The sequence below is a fragment of the Eimeria maxima genome, genomic scaffold, assembly GCF_000499605.1.
Source record: "Eimeria maxima Weybridge genomic scaffold, Emw_scaff81, whole genome shotgun sequence".
NCBI lineage: Eukaryota > Apicomplexa > Conoidasida > Eucoccidiorida > Eimeriidae > Eimeria > Eimeria maxima.
Genome location: NW_013566783.1, coordinates 1 through 15,114, shown reverse-complemented (window position 1 = coordinate 15,114; position 15,114 = coordinate 1). Strand labels below are relative to the sequence as shown.

At 52.3% G+C, this 15,114-nt stretch overlaps 3 protein-coding genes across 3 annotated transcripts; 2 read left to right on the top strand and 1 right to left on the bottom strand.

Annotated features, from left to right (window-relative positions):
* Positions 1 to 4,726: 4,726 nt before the first annotated feature.
* Positions 4,727 to 6,549, top strand: EMWEY_00011500 (hypothetical protein, conserved; the record flags this gene model as incomplete). The annotated part of the gene is made up of 2 exons (XM_013482861.1): positions 4,727 to 4,825; positions 4,993 to 6,549. 2 exons carry the CDS (start codon positions 4,727 to 4,729, stop codon positions 6,547 to 6,549), a joined length of 1,656 nt encoding a protein of 551 aa, XP_013338315.1.
* Positions 6,550 to 6,900: 351 nt separating this feature from the next.
* On the bottom strand, positions 6,901 to 11,247 carry EMWEY_00011490 (hypothetical protein, conserved; the record flags this gene model as incomplete). Its single annotated transcript, XM_013482860.1, has 11 exons — positions 6,901 to 7,039; positions 7,244 to 7,393; positions 7,550 to 7,779; positions 7,917 to 8,084; positions 8,336 to 8,494; positions 8,772 to 8,877; positions 9,153 to 9,259; positions 9,448 to 9,514; positions 9,661 to 9,764; positions 9,887 to 10,165; positions 10,462 to 11,247. 11 exons carry the CDS (start codon positions 11,245 to 11,247, stop codon positions 6,901 to 6,903), a joined length of 2,295 nt encoding a protein of 764 aa, XP_013338314.1.
* Positions 11,248 to 11,784: 537 nt separating this feature from the next.
* EMWEY_00011480 (RNA recognition motif-containing protein, putative) lies at positions 11,785 to 14,830 on the top strand (the record flags this gene model as incomplete). Its single annotated transcript, XM_013482859.1, has 5 exons — positions 11,785 to 12,703; positions 13,051 to 13,291; positions 13,528 to 13,810; positions 14,133 to 14,302; positions 14,512 to 14,830. 5 exons carry the CDS (start codon positions 11,785 to 11,787, stop codon positions 14,828 to 14,830), a joined length of 1,932 nt encoding a protein of 643 aa, XP_013338313.1.
* Between the last annotated feature and the right edge of the window lie 284 nt (positions 14,831 to 15,114).

The following is a 15,114-nucleotide window of genomic DNA, read 5'->3' as shown; positions in this document are numbered from 1 at the left end:
ATGAATAAAGGCACTAAGCGCTCAACAGAGGAAAACGGTAGCTAGTAAGAAGTTGCCCCTCATGAGCAGTCAAGCAAAGACCTGCAATGCCAGTTCTATATAACTTTTTTTATGTTACTACGGCACCATGCTGCCGAACAAACACTGACTACGATATTTTTTAGTCCAACCAACTGAGGACTCGCAACATTCGAAAAACTACCTCACAATGAGAACTGTTTCGGAACAATCTTACTAAACTATTTTAGGTCACCGTGGAGTCGCTTGCAAAAGACTGCCACTGACATTCGTAAGGCAACGGCTAGCGATCCACTCATCCCTCAGAAACGAAAGCAGCCCCACAACAGGGAAGCCCCCCACTGTAGCAGCTGAAGCGGCACCAAGTGTAATCACGCGGTGCTCAGAAAGGTGCGTATTGACAGCATGATGTATCCCCGGACGACAACTCTACGCAAGCATAAGATCCGGTCAGACCAAAACTACCACGGCGTTGCATCTAAAGTTGGGCCAACTCGACTCCTAGTGTGTATCTCTGACGCTCATATGCTGCCCACAAAAGCTCGTCGGTGCCGGTCACGCATCAGCAGCCCTTGCTTCCCAGCCATGCAAAATGAAGGTTGTGTACGCCTTCAGCTTTGCAGGTTCATATGCTGCGGATTTAACAAAGAGAAAACAAACTAATGCATGCTTTACAGGATCTCCCAAGTGCAGTGAACGACAATAGTTTCGAGCTCGTTGCTTCTCCCAGGTGTAAGCTACCGTGCCTTAACATAATGAACATGGTTGAGACTGCGCAATAAAAAACACCGAGCTTTAAAGATGTAGAGGATGCCACGGGTCCGCTGCAGCTGCCCTCGCCACAGCTGTTTCCCGCTGCCTGTGCCATTTTGTCTTGTAGGGATTGGAAGATTTAATTCTATTTGTCCCCATCCCCCAAGAAGGCAGTTTCCTGTTGTAAGTGTTGTCGGAAGTCAACTGCTGCTGATCTCTATTGTACCGGGGGCACTCGGCCGCCGTGTGCCCCGGGTGAGAGCAGCAGGGACAGTGGCAAACCCCCTGCTGCACTGTAGGGGAAATGCAGTTCGCGTGGCCCATGCATCCACATACGATACACTGTACAGCTGAGAAAGTCAACCGTCTGGCACTCTTGTCGGTGGAAGTACTCTCGCTGCCAGTGCTGCCGCTACTGCTCTTTAAGCCTTCAGGATTCTGGGAAGGGAATCGGCCCTTGTTGTGCAGTTTTTTGGGTTCCTGTTCGGCTTGTTGGCTTCTCTTCTGGATGTGCGCCGTCAGGTGGCCCCGGATACTGAGCTCCATAAAGTACAAAGGGCAGTCATCTGTATCGTGACCCTCCCCTCCGCAGCTGTTACAATAAATGCCAGCATATGGACATTTACTGGATTGATGTCCCTCTCCAAAGCAACGACGACATGTAGGCTGCTTCATGTAAAGCGGTAAGGGCGAAGCCTTCCCCTCCCAAACCTCCCGGGAGTGAGTTTGCGCGACCTCGGAGAAATACCGATTGTGGTGGGATCTCGTTCGCCCCACGGGTTCGTCCCCCGCCATATTGCGGCCTCCCTTGGGCGAAAAAATCCTCGGGTGTCCTGAATGTTCACTAGGCCGAATGTGCAGGAAACAGGTGCGTGGGCGAAGGAAACAACGAGGGGAAGCAGGGAGAAAGGGATTAGAGTCAACAGCCAGTAGCGTTGTAGTGAAGTGAGTGTAATAACAGCCCCCTTTGCTGAAACAACAAAAACGAATATACCACAGAAGCCTTCGGACTTTTCGTCGGTCTCTTTCCTGCACCGGCCGTCGCCATGGTAATAGAGACTGCAGCCTAAAGGAAAACTAGATGCGGCTGAGTGTTCAGAGGGTAATAATGAAAACTTGAACGCTACTTACCTGAAGGGAACGAAATCGAAATTACGACAGGAGACGAAACAAAACGTACTGCGGATGCGCGCAAGTTTGTGGAAGCCCCAAGCTTGCATGCACTGGAGATCATGAATGCCTGGGCGCAAATATGCATCATTGTAGGCTGTCAAGCTTCCATGCTTCGAGATTTGGAAAAAGTATCAAACAGGGAACCATTAATGGCTTGTTTTACCCCTCGATTTATATCGTTTCTATCGGTCTATAATGGTCCTTTCGCGCGCTATGCGCGCCCCTCTCGGCGTACCGGGCTCGCTTCGAGAAAAAGTGTAAGCGCATGTTCTTTCTGCTTCTTGTGTGTCTCGGACCCGTCTTGGTCTTCTCACCCTTTTTGGCTCCCTCTTGTGCTGCGGGTTGGGTGTGCTAGCCGATTCTGCACGTTCTTTGCTCCAACAGTTGCCGAAAATCGATGTGAAAACAACGACAATCATGGGAGACAGAATGTGACAAATGAACACCTTTTTCCAGTCAAACGCGCGTCTTCAGGGCCTTCTCACAGCCGGGGAAAAAGTGGTGCCAATGGACTGTAGGACACACCGTGATTGCTTTGTTCGCCGCGCCATTCGTTTATTGGGGTGCTAAAGTAAGTCCTCCTTCTGCAGTTGCCCTCGACGCTATGGTGGGTGGGTGAGCTGTCACTATTGCTTCGCCCTGAAGGCGTGATGGCAAATTGCTTTGGTGCTATGTGCGCGCCGCAGTCTACATACATGACGGCCCGCTTGCGGCGTCTTGACACCCAGGAGATTCTTTCGGACAGATTCACGTGGCTTCATGAGAGGATGCTGGTAAATATTGTTTTGTCACTATCGATAGACTAATTAGTTATGTATTTCCCAAGCGCTGCAAGGCAGGGGCCTGTAGAGAGATTCACATCCGTTCCACCTGAGGGGGGGGGCTGTGGGCGTAGAGCCCAATGGATCGGGCATCATTACGATAAATCATTTCTCTCTTCATGGCTGAGTCTCTTCCCCACGTTATCTTTGTGTTGATACACGTACTGACGACTCAAGGTGCTTGCGTGTTCTCCCTTGTCTCACTAAACTGGCTTATCGCCTTCTGGTTCCGGGCTACTTGTTTGCTGAAGCATCTCCTATTGCTTGCCAATTTTCTTTTGCCATATTTGCACATGTGCCGACTTCCATTTGCGCTTTTCCATATACTTTGTTCTGCCCATACCCGTTTGCCTTAATTTGTGCTTTTAGGAAGACGAGGTGGATGCTCTTCTGATTAGGCAGTTGGCGGACAGCAATATCGATCGCACGCAACCTTTCCTTCGTCTAGGCCCTTCATACGTCCGTTCGACTTAAGCCTGTACAAGCTAGGCGACTTCACAACCAACTTGTGAGCTGGTGCCAAAAAAATGTTGCAGCAGCAGTAGCCGTCCATGGAGGCGAGCTGGCGTCAAGCGGTTCAGCCCGTGATGCACCTTAATCCGAAACGCGAGTATTACTGCATGATGATGGAGGATGATTCCCAAACGCATGTGCTAAACTTGCTCCCCACGGTTTGGAATCGAAAGCGAATTCTCCACGTTTGGAGAGCTTCTTCTTTTGATCCTTTAAGGGTCTAGCGATTATGGTTTCTATTTTTTTATAGAGAGGAGCGTCCTTTGGTTTCCCCCTAAACGTGTTTAACTACTTCACTTGCCATCAGGCATACAGCACGTTTAGCTGTCACGTGTACAGCTGCTTGCTGCCAAGCTCCCCAAGGGGCACTATGAAGTGTACACAGATCGGCAGTACTATTTGATAGAGCCGGTTTAGCCCGTTGGTGCGACACTGTGCATAGACAGATGCACAGTGGCACGGATGGGCACTTTTAGTTGGTGTGGGGATGAAGTAGGCCCAAAGGAGGCATGCGGTGCGTCGCTTCGAAAAGCAATGCGTGGACGCTCCGCACAGCTATTCGAAACGGCGCGCCAACGGGGTCCAGTGAGCTTGATTAAGAGTGTGTCTGTAGGGAACTTTACTTGTGAAGGGCATTATAGGAATTATTCGGTTGGACTTTAACATGAGTGACACCTTTGAATGCTAAGAACACAATGTGGCGTTGAGTGACAGGCCCTTCCTCGCCAGGAACAACTACTGGTCCCATGACTGACGAGTTATTAGCAATAAGTTAGCAATAAGAATTGGGGGCAATCTCCGCAGTTTCTCAAGAAGGTAATTGTGGGAGCAATTCGCTTTGGCGTGTTAGCCAGGTCGTTGCTCAGACATCCCCGTCGATCGACCGCGTTGGCCTTTGTATGTTGGTCACTAGTCGTCTCGCTACGGCCAGTGCAGCCGGTGCTCAGACTTTGGGAGGGTGCATGTCTTGTTTCTTAGTGCTATTTCTGGTGTTGATTTATCCTTTATTAATTTATTTTGGGCTGGCCTACGAAGTGGAACAGAGAAAGTTGACCTTCAGTCTGCTGTCTGCTGCCGCGAGCTAGGTTGCGTCCCGCTGCTGCTGTTTGCTTATCGGACGCACAAGCATCAACAAATCACTGGACTTCGCTGCCTGCATAGGAGTGACTTGAGCGGATCTCTTGTAAATGCTCCAGTATGTGGACTAGAGTGGTCCTTTTGAACGCTTTGCCGCCGCGGTTCCCAGGCGCGCAGTGACCTTGGTCGGCAGATTGATGGCGCTCCCGGTGAACTTCGCGAGGGCAATTGGTAATTATATTATATAGTTGTGTCTGGCTTTGCAGACTGTGTTATCTTGAACTCGTACTGTTTCTTATCTGTCCTATTGCCAACGACACAGTGAGTCGGCAGTATAACAACGGAACTCTAGGCTTCCTTTGTTGGGCCCGATGAGGCCTTGGAATGGAATTCAATCCCTTCTGGCTAGCAGTCAGTGTCTTCGCAGCACTGATGCCCGTGCTGCCATATGGCTCACCTCCATACCGAATGTGAGACACGGATTGCAGCGTCAATGCAGTGGTAGCATGACTATTTGCCGGATCGGCCAACAAGTTTCTGCACGAAAGAAAGGCCCCACAGTATGTGGCCTCGGGCGCAGGGTAGGCTCGGTTTCCGTATGATGGCTTTGTTGAGTGTGGCATATCTGTCCTTGCAGAAGGCAGGAAGGTCAGAGGAGCGTTCGGAGTTAGTGAGCAACGAAGAGGATCAGAACGAGAAAAAGGCCAGGCAAAACAGTCGCTCTGAACGAAGGCGCCTACAAGCTCAACTGCGCGAAAGGGCTCAAGTAGAACTGGAACACGTGAGAGCCGCGAGGGACCAGCAGAACAACGTAGATATATTCCCGTATAAGGCTCGCGAAGGGGATTCCTCGCCGAACTCATCCAGCAGCCGCAGCAAGCCACGAAAGCTGCCTTTCGCCGGGTCAACAGACGTAGCAAGGGCAGGTGGCCTTACGACTTCCTCAGCTAGTTTTTCTGACGGATGTGACGAATCCGCCGAATGCCCGGAAATGCATGGAACCCCTTTACAAGCGACCCAGGAACGAGAAGAAATAGTACTCGAGTCTTCCTTAACAGTGACCCCTCAGCAAGAAAGCATTCCCTGCATTGTCCCCGAACTAGCGGCTACTGAACGACTGTGCAATGCCGCCCTGCCCCCCGGGAGAGAAGTGTTCGACTCGAGAATTGCTACGCATGTTGCTTCTGAGGAAGACACTTGTGCACTATTGGTTCAAGAGCGGAAGATGTCAATATCGAGGGTGCCAGTACTAATGGCTCGAGAAGCAGATGTGCTGGAAGCAAGGGCAAAGTCTGTGAGGGCACCTGCGGCTCAGGGAAGAAGTTTTGCCGAAATTATCAAGCAGTTGTTGTCCTCCCGCATAATTTCCCAACGCACAGCTGCTGCACTATTAGCTCCTGTAGAGAATTGTGGAGGCGTGGAGGAACGTTCGCCAGGCGCTGCTGAGTGTGAGGGTCGTGGACAAGCAAGTAGCGAAGAAGTTCGATCATCTTTCCCCCGGGCGCTCTCTGCAACAGAAGTAGTCAAAAAGTTAAGCGAGAGTATCTTGCGCTACCATCCAATGTTCCGTACAGTCCGCTCCATCCTCAGGTCAGGCCCAGCGGATGAGAGCAGTTCTTCGTCTTCAAGCGACGACGATGGCACGAATGTGCCTGTCTACAGGACATTGTCTGTTCAGCGGCGGAGCTGCATGAGACGGAGGGGGCCACTTCGTTTCATTCGGAGGACCTTATCTCGTGTGGATTGGGCAACAAATGCTGATGAAGCCGTCTACATTGAGTACGTTGCTCCGGCCTTCTCGCTTCTCCCCCCAGAAGCTGTCGAAGTCCGCTCGCCCCCTCCGGATGCACCGCCGAAACAAATTAAGTTGGCTTCAGAGGAGGAGGCAGCAACGAGAGCAGCAGCAGCGGCAAAAGCAGCAGCAGAAGGGGACCCGGAGAGAGAAGCAGCAGCAGCAGCAGCGGCGGCGGATGCAGCAGCTCTAGCTACGGAAGCCAGACAAGAAGGTGCAGAAGTAGCAGCAGCAGAGGCCGAAGCAACAGCTGAAAAGGAAGCAAGAGCGCTGGCGCAATTGGCAGCAGCGGCAGCGGCTGTAGAGGAAGCAGAAATACAGACATTAGCGGCGAAGGCAAGAGCCGGGCGCCTCAGTAGGGAGGAACTCGAGCTCTGGCAGCGGCGCAGGGAGGGAGGCTGAAGCCTGTTTCCGGCATTTTGACCGAAATAACCCCACAGCGAATTTGAATTTCATGAATTATATTCGGCACCCCATCCAGCCCCTCCACACAGACACACTTTGATGCGTATTTATAAGCCTGCGTACGTGCGCATCCTTGAGGACGAAAATGACACCTTGCCACCCCGAAACACTGTACAGTGCCCACATGCGCATTGATAATGCATAAGCAAGCATGAAAACCTACCAGTCCACTAAAGTAAAACGTTTCTCACTAACGGGGACCGAGTGAACCCCATTTCATCCTTCGTTTGTAGCCGCATGGTTCAACCCAGGTGCAGCAGGTGCAGCACCATGTGCTAGTGCCCTTTTCTACGTGTCTCGGGAGTACTCAGCACGCGAGTGAACACGCTGAGGTAGCACCAATTCGAGTCCGTCCCATGCAGCGGTCACCTTTAAAGCAGGCCCATCGGGAGCCTCGTGCAGCTCCCGTTCTATTTCGTAGGCCCGTCTGTAAATCCGCAGTCTCACAAGTCTTAATCTCACTCCTTGTTCATACATGGGGAATAAGCCTCTACATACAGATCTCTTCTGGAACTAGGTTGAATCATGCGAAGCAGAAGCGGTGACAAGTATTTACACATGCATTGCATAATCTGGCTTAAAGATGCTTCATTCTCCACAAGGTGTATGTTGACCACGATATTGCACCCACCTAGCCTCCTCTTCGACGCGTTCCATTGCAAGAACACTACGCAGAGCAGAGTCCCCCCGGTACCTTTGTGAAAAGTGTGTCAGCACTAACCGGGCGGCGCCGGCGCGAAATGCAAAGCTGCGGATACAACGGACACTATAACCGATGCTACTGAAGAGACCGCAAAATGCACCACAGAACCCGTAGCCCCTTCGCTGCCAGGCGCTGGCTACCTCGTTTGCACCTCTTCCCCTGCTCCTCAGCTGTACACAGTCTGCAGTGCACGTGCACTGGGATAGCTTCACAAAGCGCAGCTGCCTTCCTCACCTTCCCGCCATGGCTGCGGAGGAGTGTCCTCTCTCGAATGCCGCTTCGCTTGCAGCTTGGACTTGGGAGCCCATGAGGTCTTTGGCGCAACGCCCTCTACCCTCGCCATACCCACAATGCAGGCTTTCTCTCTTGTCCGACTTTGCGTGTGCCAACGGAAGCAGCTCATCGGAATAGGGATCGGATTTGCACGATGTCCCTTTCACACCACTCATTGTCGCCTCGTGTACCTGTACGGGGAGGAGCGTCAGCATTATTCGCACCGTTAATTGCCTTCCTACCTGTGCCAATAATACATTTACCTCCTCTTCGCCACTGCACCATAAGCAACAGCTGCATCGGCAGCAGCTGCACTAATAGCGCTTACAAGGATGTCAGCGCCTTGGGCGAAGGGAAGCATCCGGGAGGCGTCACAAGTGTCGAATGCAAAGCATATCTTTCTTGGCTGGGGGGCCTCGAGAAATACATCGGAATGCCCTACTTTGGTCCCGTCTGGAAATGTGAAAACCTCTCCAGCTTTCAGTTCAGACAGGAGCTACAGGCAACACGAAAGCAGCAAACGGCAGGCTTGCGTCTGTTGCACCCAACCCTCTTGAATGGGGTCCACCGATCCAGCAGAGCTGAAAAGACACACACTGCCGTTGGCCTAAGCCAAAATTGACGTTAACTACATCTACACTCTGCATGCCTCTGCGACGCTGAGTAGGATGATCTGGTGCTGCGGAGCATACGGCTGCTGCTGCTCTTGGTGATGAGGCTTGTTGCGATGTCTTGAACAGGCCTTACCTTGTACACAACCTTGGGCTCCCCCCGCAGCTGTGGCCACTCATAAGGGTCTTTCAGGCGATGCGAGTTCTTTTCAATGAGGGGGTCGATAACGTCGGCTCGCAGACGGTGGCGAGACTTCTTCTCAGTCACCACGTATCCAACACAAGGAACAAGGTGCTGCACAAATAACCAACCAACAAAGCCGCAGAGGAGTACTTGCAATGAAACAGTCGCGCTCTGAGTCACGCAGGCATTGGGATGTTGCTGCTGGCGTGGCTCGGGGATGGCTGGCATTCTGCTGTTGCCACAAACTGCCAAACTGATAGAGAAGTGTCCGCGCCATCCAATGATCGTGGGCATGCTGGATGTAGGCGTCTTGTTTTGGAAGTAGCAAATAATCATCTGCGCCTGCACCCTTTGAGAAATGCTGCGCTGTGAGCGGCATCCAGCTCACCCGTATAGGCGCAGCCGTGACGACTATCTCAGAGTCTTCAAAGGCCACATAACTGCCATCGGCATTCGGCTCAATGTCCCGCCTCCCCATTATCTCTGACGGGGCCCTGAATCCCAACAGTGCGCAAAATTGCACACAGAAAAGTCAGGAACAGCGCGTGCAAAACCTACAGCAGCCCTAGCAGCAGCACCAGAAGCTACTGCTCCAGCTCGAAGTACGAAATTATGTCGTGCAAAAATCGTGTATACATGACACCACCGTTAATGACTGCTACCATAACGTGTCGCTCAATCTGTGGCCAGCAGTTGTTTTCGTCTCTTTTCCAGTATGCTTGACTACCTATCCACGGTGATCTGCTATCCGCTGCAACACGGAGCTCACGAAGGCAAAAAGGGCAGGCGGATGGCCCGGGATCGCCTGTGGTGGAGGTGGGGGACACCCCGCAGCTCCACGACTGAGAAGGACGGGAGTCGACGTGCACTGGTGCCCTGAAAACGCACAACCAGCAGTATAAGCATCCCAAAAAAACAATTTGTGTGGCTCTGCAATCGGGCAATATCGTTAAATATTTCTAGACTTTGCAACACTTCAGGTTGGTACAATCTTCTCGCGTGAGTCTAAGACAGAACGATCTAACGGTGTACCCCACGCCCTCAATCTTTGACGTTCAACGCACATGCAGAATGCAGCGAAGAAGGGTGCGGATTCCCTCGGGCCCTACAATTTCTATGTGTCTTGGTCCCCTGCAACACCGCAGCAGCAGACCAACGAAATGCTTACAGTATTGTTGCTGGTCAGGAGAAACTGGGCATGACAAGATGACCGACGGCAGTGAAACATTCGAAATATGCAAGGGACCCAAAGCTATGCAATCCATTTTGTGTCTTACCCCTCTGGGTCTTGCGCAATTTGGGACAGAAAAGAAGGGAGGCCTAGGCAGTGGTCCCCGTGGAGATGTGTCACGAACACCCGCTGAACCACGCCCATGCGTCTCTGCAGGAAGAACAACAGACGCTACATAGCTCACCACCTTGCTCTACACAGAACTACAGTATTCAACCAACATAAACGCATAAATTCAACTGGATAGAGGAACCAAGTGTGTGTGTCCGAACCTTCCTTGTCTCCTGCTGGTGATGCTGCTGTAGCGCAGCAGCAACATCTGGGCTTGCCCTCGTAATGGCTTCCTCAGCAATAGCAACAGCCACTGCCTGCTTAAGCCTGCTGCTACGATCCCCTATGGCACCGGCTGCAGCTGCTGCCACACCTGTTGCTGCTGGAGTCCTACGACAGGCAGAAGCAGCGTGGGTTGGAGAAGGCCCCCCTCCGCAGTCAAACAGCCAGGCGGATCCATCCCCACGAGAAAATAAAATGCAAGAGGTTCCCCGAGTTGCCTGAAGCAACAAATTCGAAACACAAGCACCCTGGGCAGCACGCATGTTTCCACAAACGCAGCACGAGTGCCACTTCGTACCGCAGCTTGTGCAGCAAGCAGTGAAACACTAACAAGAACCGCAACCCAAGTTTTATACATGGTGGAGAGAATGCATCGATACGACAGTATAGAGACTCCGTCATGGTAGCCACACGCTCGAAACACTCAGAGGTAGGAGGCTGCAGCACGGACAAGAGCACCAAACGGAACAGCAGCAGCAATACAATCACCTCCAGCAGGTGCGACAAAACTCACCGACGCCTGCATAGCCCCAGTTCCCAGGAAGTGAAGAGACCAGCTGCCTTTTTGCTGCTCTCCCCGGAGCCGCAGCAACAGCTGGCGGTCTACTAGCAGCTTCGCACCTCCCCAGCTGTTCCCATGGTGTACATATACTACACCCCTAGCATCAGCCGCACTCTTAAGACTAAAAGCATCCGCTACTTTAGTCAAAAATGAGGCACGGGCTTCTTCAACTGCTTCGAATCTAGAAGCAGTCCACCAAGGGGAAGCGCCAGCACTGGTGGCACAACTGTCGTTGCATTGGTAGCTGCTCGTACTGCTCTTGTTCAAGGGATCAGCTGATAGAGAGCTTGTTGCAGCAGCGACTACTTCCGAGTAGGCGGCTTCGATCTCGGACGCCGCCTTTGCTGCTGGAGACGCAAGAGCTGCATCCCCTATGTCGTCATGCAGTGCTGCAGTTGCACCTGTATCTGATGGAACTGCCAGTGTGCTTGTGGCTGTCCTCACTGGCACTGGCGTCCAGCTTGCACAAGATGGCAAAATATTTCTGTGCAGTTCCACCCAAGGTGCCCTCGTCCGGCAACTCGGCGGCCCTCTCTGTGCTGCAGGATGCGACGGGGCCTTCTGGAACGAAGGACGGAGGGCACCTCCAAGGGCTTCTCCTCCCTGGCTGCAAAAGGGGCCAGGTTTAAATGAAAAAGAACCCGTTTCGGGCAAGCGGAGCAGCAGCAGCAACAGCATCGGCGGCAACAGCAACGGCAGCACAGGGTGCCGCCGCACCTGCAATGCCACCTTGTTCATTGCACATTTGGAATATGCTCTAGTACAACCAATATTCTCCTTTCCCTCAGTCCTTTGTGGGACTCACAGGGTGGCACCACTGCAACGAGCATCTGGCAGACAATGGGCCCCCACTGAGGAGCTTGCTTCTCACTATTCTGGCCTCCTCGCATGAGTAGTTTACTTACTAAAATATAATTCAAGGAAGGCCGATATGCAATCCCACTCTTGAGATTACTGAAAAGGAGGGAACGAGCAACAACATGCGGGGCCCCCCTTTTGTTCGAAGGGCCCCGTGTCTTCCCTCGACGGTCTATAGGTATTAGACCGCACTCAGGGGCTACAGTACTCAGGATGGAAACATTGATCTAGTTTTTGATTGTCACTGCATGTAAACCAAGCTTATATGCCTTTTCCGGGCGTTAGGTCGGGACATTCTGGGCCTGCAACAGCCTGCAGTGGGGTCGGCAGCACCAAGAAAGGGAGAAACGCCAGTCAGCGGCAGTAGCACGAAAGAGTTTCGTTCGTAATCCCGAGAGGGATATCCCTGATGGGCAGATGGATAAACAGCAGCGGCTGCTGCGGCAGCCGCTGCCGCCGCTGCAAATGCCGCTGCTGCTGCGTCTGCTGGCCTTCTGTTTGAACCTGCCGTTTCTGACCGCGCCTCCAATCGGAGCATCTGTACTGCCACCATGGGAGTGTACCAGCAACAAAATCAGTTGCTACAAGAGCGGCAAGCCGTATGCCACTGCGTTTGTTGGGTTGCTGCCGCCGGTTGCATGTCTAAGCAACGGCAACAGAAGCAGCATCAGAGGCGTTATCAACAGCAGTAGCAGTTTGTTCTCTCGAGGATGCTTCAGACTGCACCCACGTCTGCGGGTGCGCCATATGTCCAGGGACAGTGGGAGCAGCCACTTACTTGAGCTGTCTCGCCAGCGGCTTTTGTTGGAGCGCGAAGGAGATCTTGAGAAATACCTCAACCGCCCTCTCTTACCCTTCCCAGCTGAAGGGGAAGTCCACTCCCAGCGAAAGAGAAGCAAAATGCCTGCTCCAGGAGGGTCTGCCCGTGGGCCTCTGCTGCTGTACAGGAAAGCGAAGCAGCTGCTAATGAAGCACAGTGGTACCTCTAACAACCGGCAGGTGCTGATGCTCCGAGACAGACTCACTCTACTTGTAGAGCAGCAACATGAATTACTGGTTGACTCCCCGCAGTCGTCAGTTGAATTACTGCGGAAACTCTGGGGCATCAAGCCAGACGAACCACACACGCTGAAGCAGCAACAGGCACAGCAGCAGCCGCAGCAGCAAAGTTCTGAGAGGGAGAACTCGCTGCTACAGGAGCGGCGAACTCGGCCATTAGGCAGTCGGTTTTTGTTCGTTTGCGGCATAGATCTGCGAATGACAGGAACGGATCTCGAGAACATATTTCAAACAGTCACGGAGCAACCCGTGTATGCAAGGTTGAAAAGAAACACAGGTCAGTAAGCTCATACGGACTGAAATCGTTCCAGCCCTTTGCCTATGTACATTTCAGTTACACTTCACCGTGCCCCCTGCATGGCTGCCTAGTCGTCTGCAGATAGAGCTGGGCGGCTGTGTGCATGCATCTCGACGTTGGTCGAACCGGCAAGCATGCGCCAGTGTTGCGGCCTGTGAAAGTTTGCTGTTTGTGACTCTTGTGAAGTAATTCATGCCTCTCTTTTACCACCCCTTTACGGCGACTCCAATGCCTGCGGTGGCTCATGCACGCATGTGTACAGTGCCAGTAGTTGCATTTGACTGCGTTTGATATTGCTGCCGCTGATCCGGTGTTTGGGGCTGCAGAGGGACGGCACTTGGGATTTGGGCTTATGGAGTTCGGATCGACATTGGACGCGACACGGTGCTTGTTACAGCTAAACGGGATAAAGATAGGGAACAGCATCATCAGGCTCGGGGAAGCTCTTGGCCGAGCCGACGATGCTGAGCAATGGTCAAACCAGCGGCGCCAGCAGCAACCGCAGCAGCAGCAGATGGAAAGTACTCAGAGGGGTAGTAGGAGGAAGACGAAACGAAAGATGGAGAGGTACATACACCCCTACCCTCTCCCTTGTGAATAGATTCCCTTTGCTTCATATTTTGACATTCGCCTTTGAAACAGCGAAGTGCGTTGGTACAGCAGTGGCGACAGCAGCAGCAAGTGCAAAATCTGCTCCTGCAGCAGCAGATCCTCCTCAACACGGAGATCGTTGGATTGTTTTCTCTGGTGTGGTTCTTTGCCGTCTTGGGTTCCTTTTCATGATGTGCCTTCGGCAAAGACAGCAGCAGCAATTGTAACGGCAGCAGCAGCAAGGCAGGTCCCGCTCTGTATGTAGCCTTCAAGGGAATGAAGACTCTGGGGGACCTCCGTGCTACGAACTCACAAGCAGACAGCAGCAAGCAGCAGCAGCAACAACAGCAGCAGCAGCAGGCTAGGGGGCTGGCCGAGCAGCAGCAGCAACCGAAGCAGCAGCAGCAGATCACGACATCTACTGCAGCAGAAGCAAGCTCTGCTTCGTCGACAGCAGCTGCACAACCAGCCCCACCCGCAGCAACACCATCTGCAGTAGGAGCACCAGCAGCAGCACCAGCCGCAGGAGTGCTGCAGTACAGATGGAAATTATTAGATAATAGCAGCAACAACATAATACAATATAATTATGCAGCAGCATTATATAGTGCATTGCTGCTGCACCAGCAGCCGCATAAACTCCGTAATTTGCTGCTGGATAGATTAGAGCAGAAAATTATATTTCCTGCTCTTCCTCTTAATGAGAAAACAGCAGCAGGGACGCTTTATCTCTCGTTACTTTGCTGCTGCTAGATGGGGACACTTGTTGCAGTGTATGTTATGGGACATAGAGGCTTCTGTTCTCTTCTATGTACAGAATGTACACCAGGTAAACCTTGCTGCACCAGCAGCACCAACAGCAGCAGTATTAGCAGCAGCAGCAGCGGTGTTAGTGGTGGTGGTGAGCAAGGAGGAGGAGATCGTGGTGGTGGTGGTGCTCGTGGAGCAGCAGCAAATGCATCTAGAGCAGCATGTAGCAGCAAGCGTGTGGGGAAGCGACCTTCTGCAGCAGGTGGAGCTGCAGCAGCAGTAGCAGCAGTAGCAGTAGTACCCAATCCATTAGAAGCAGCAGCAACAGAAGTAGCAGCAGCAGCGGGGATCATGATAATATAGGAGACAGTGGCACCTTTTGCTGCGTCTGCTGGGGCTGCAGCAGCAGCCCATTAAGTTGTTTGCTGTGCTGCAGCTGCTGTCAGGTGGCTGTACGCCTTCATTGTTATTGTTCTATACTTTATAGTGCAGCACGATGAAGAGAAGGTGCAGCAGCACCGGCACCAACAGCATCTGCTGGTGCTGCTGGTGCACCTATGGATGACTATGCATGCGCTGGGACGGGGAAAAAGACTTGTGGGGCTGCAGCAGCGGGGAAGCAGCTTTAGTTTATCTACTGCTGTTTGCTGCGTCTGTGGTAAGAAAGGAGGAGCATTTACGGGGGCATTATCTCTTCGTCGTGTCCGTTTGCTGCTGCAACAGCAACACCAGCAGCAGCAACAGCAACAGCAGCAGCAGCAGTAGGTAGTCGGCTAGCCATGAAGCTAGCCATGAGACTAGTTAGCTAGCTATAAACCCAGCTAGCCAGCTAGCTATGAAGCTAGCCGTATAGCTATAAGTCTAACTAGCCGGCTAGCTATGAAGCTAGTTAGCTGGCTAGCTAGATAGGAGGACAGAGAATGTGTTTATTTTCTTTCAGTTCGATTGTTTGGGTAGTTTTAGTGTTCAACGAAATTATTTCTCTGCGGCCTACCAACCCCCAAACCCTAAACACTAACCACTAATATATATATATATATATATAATAT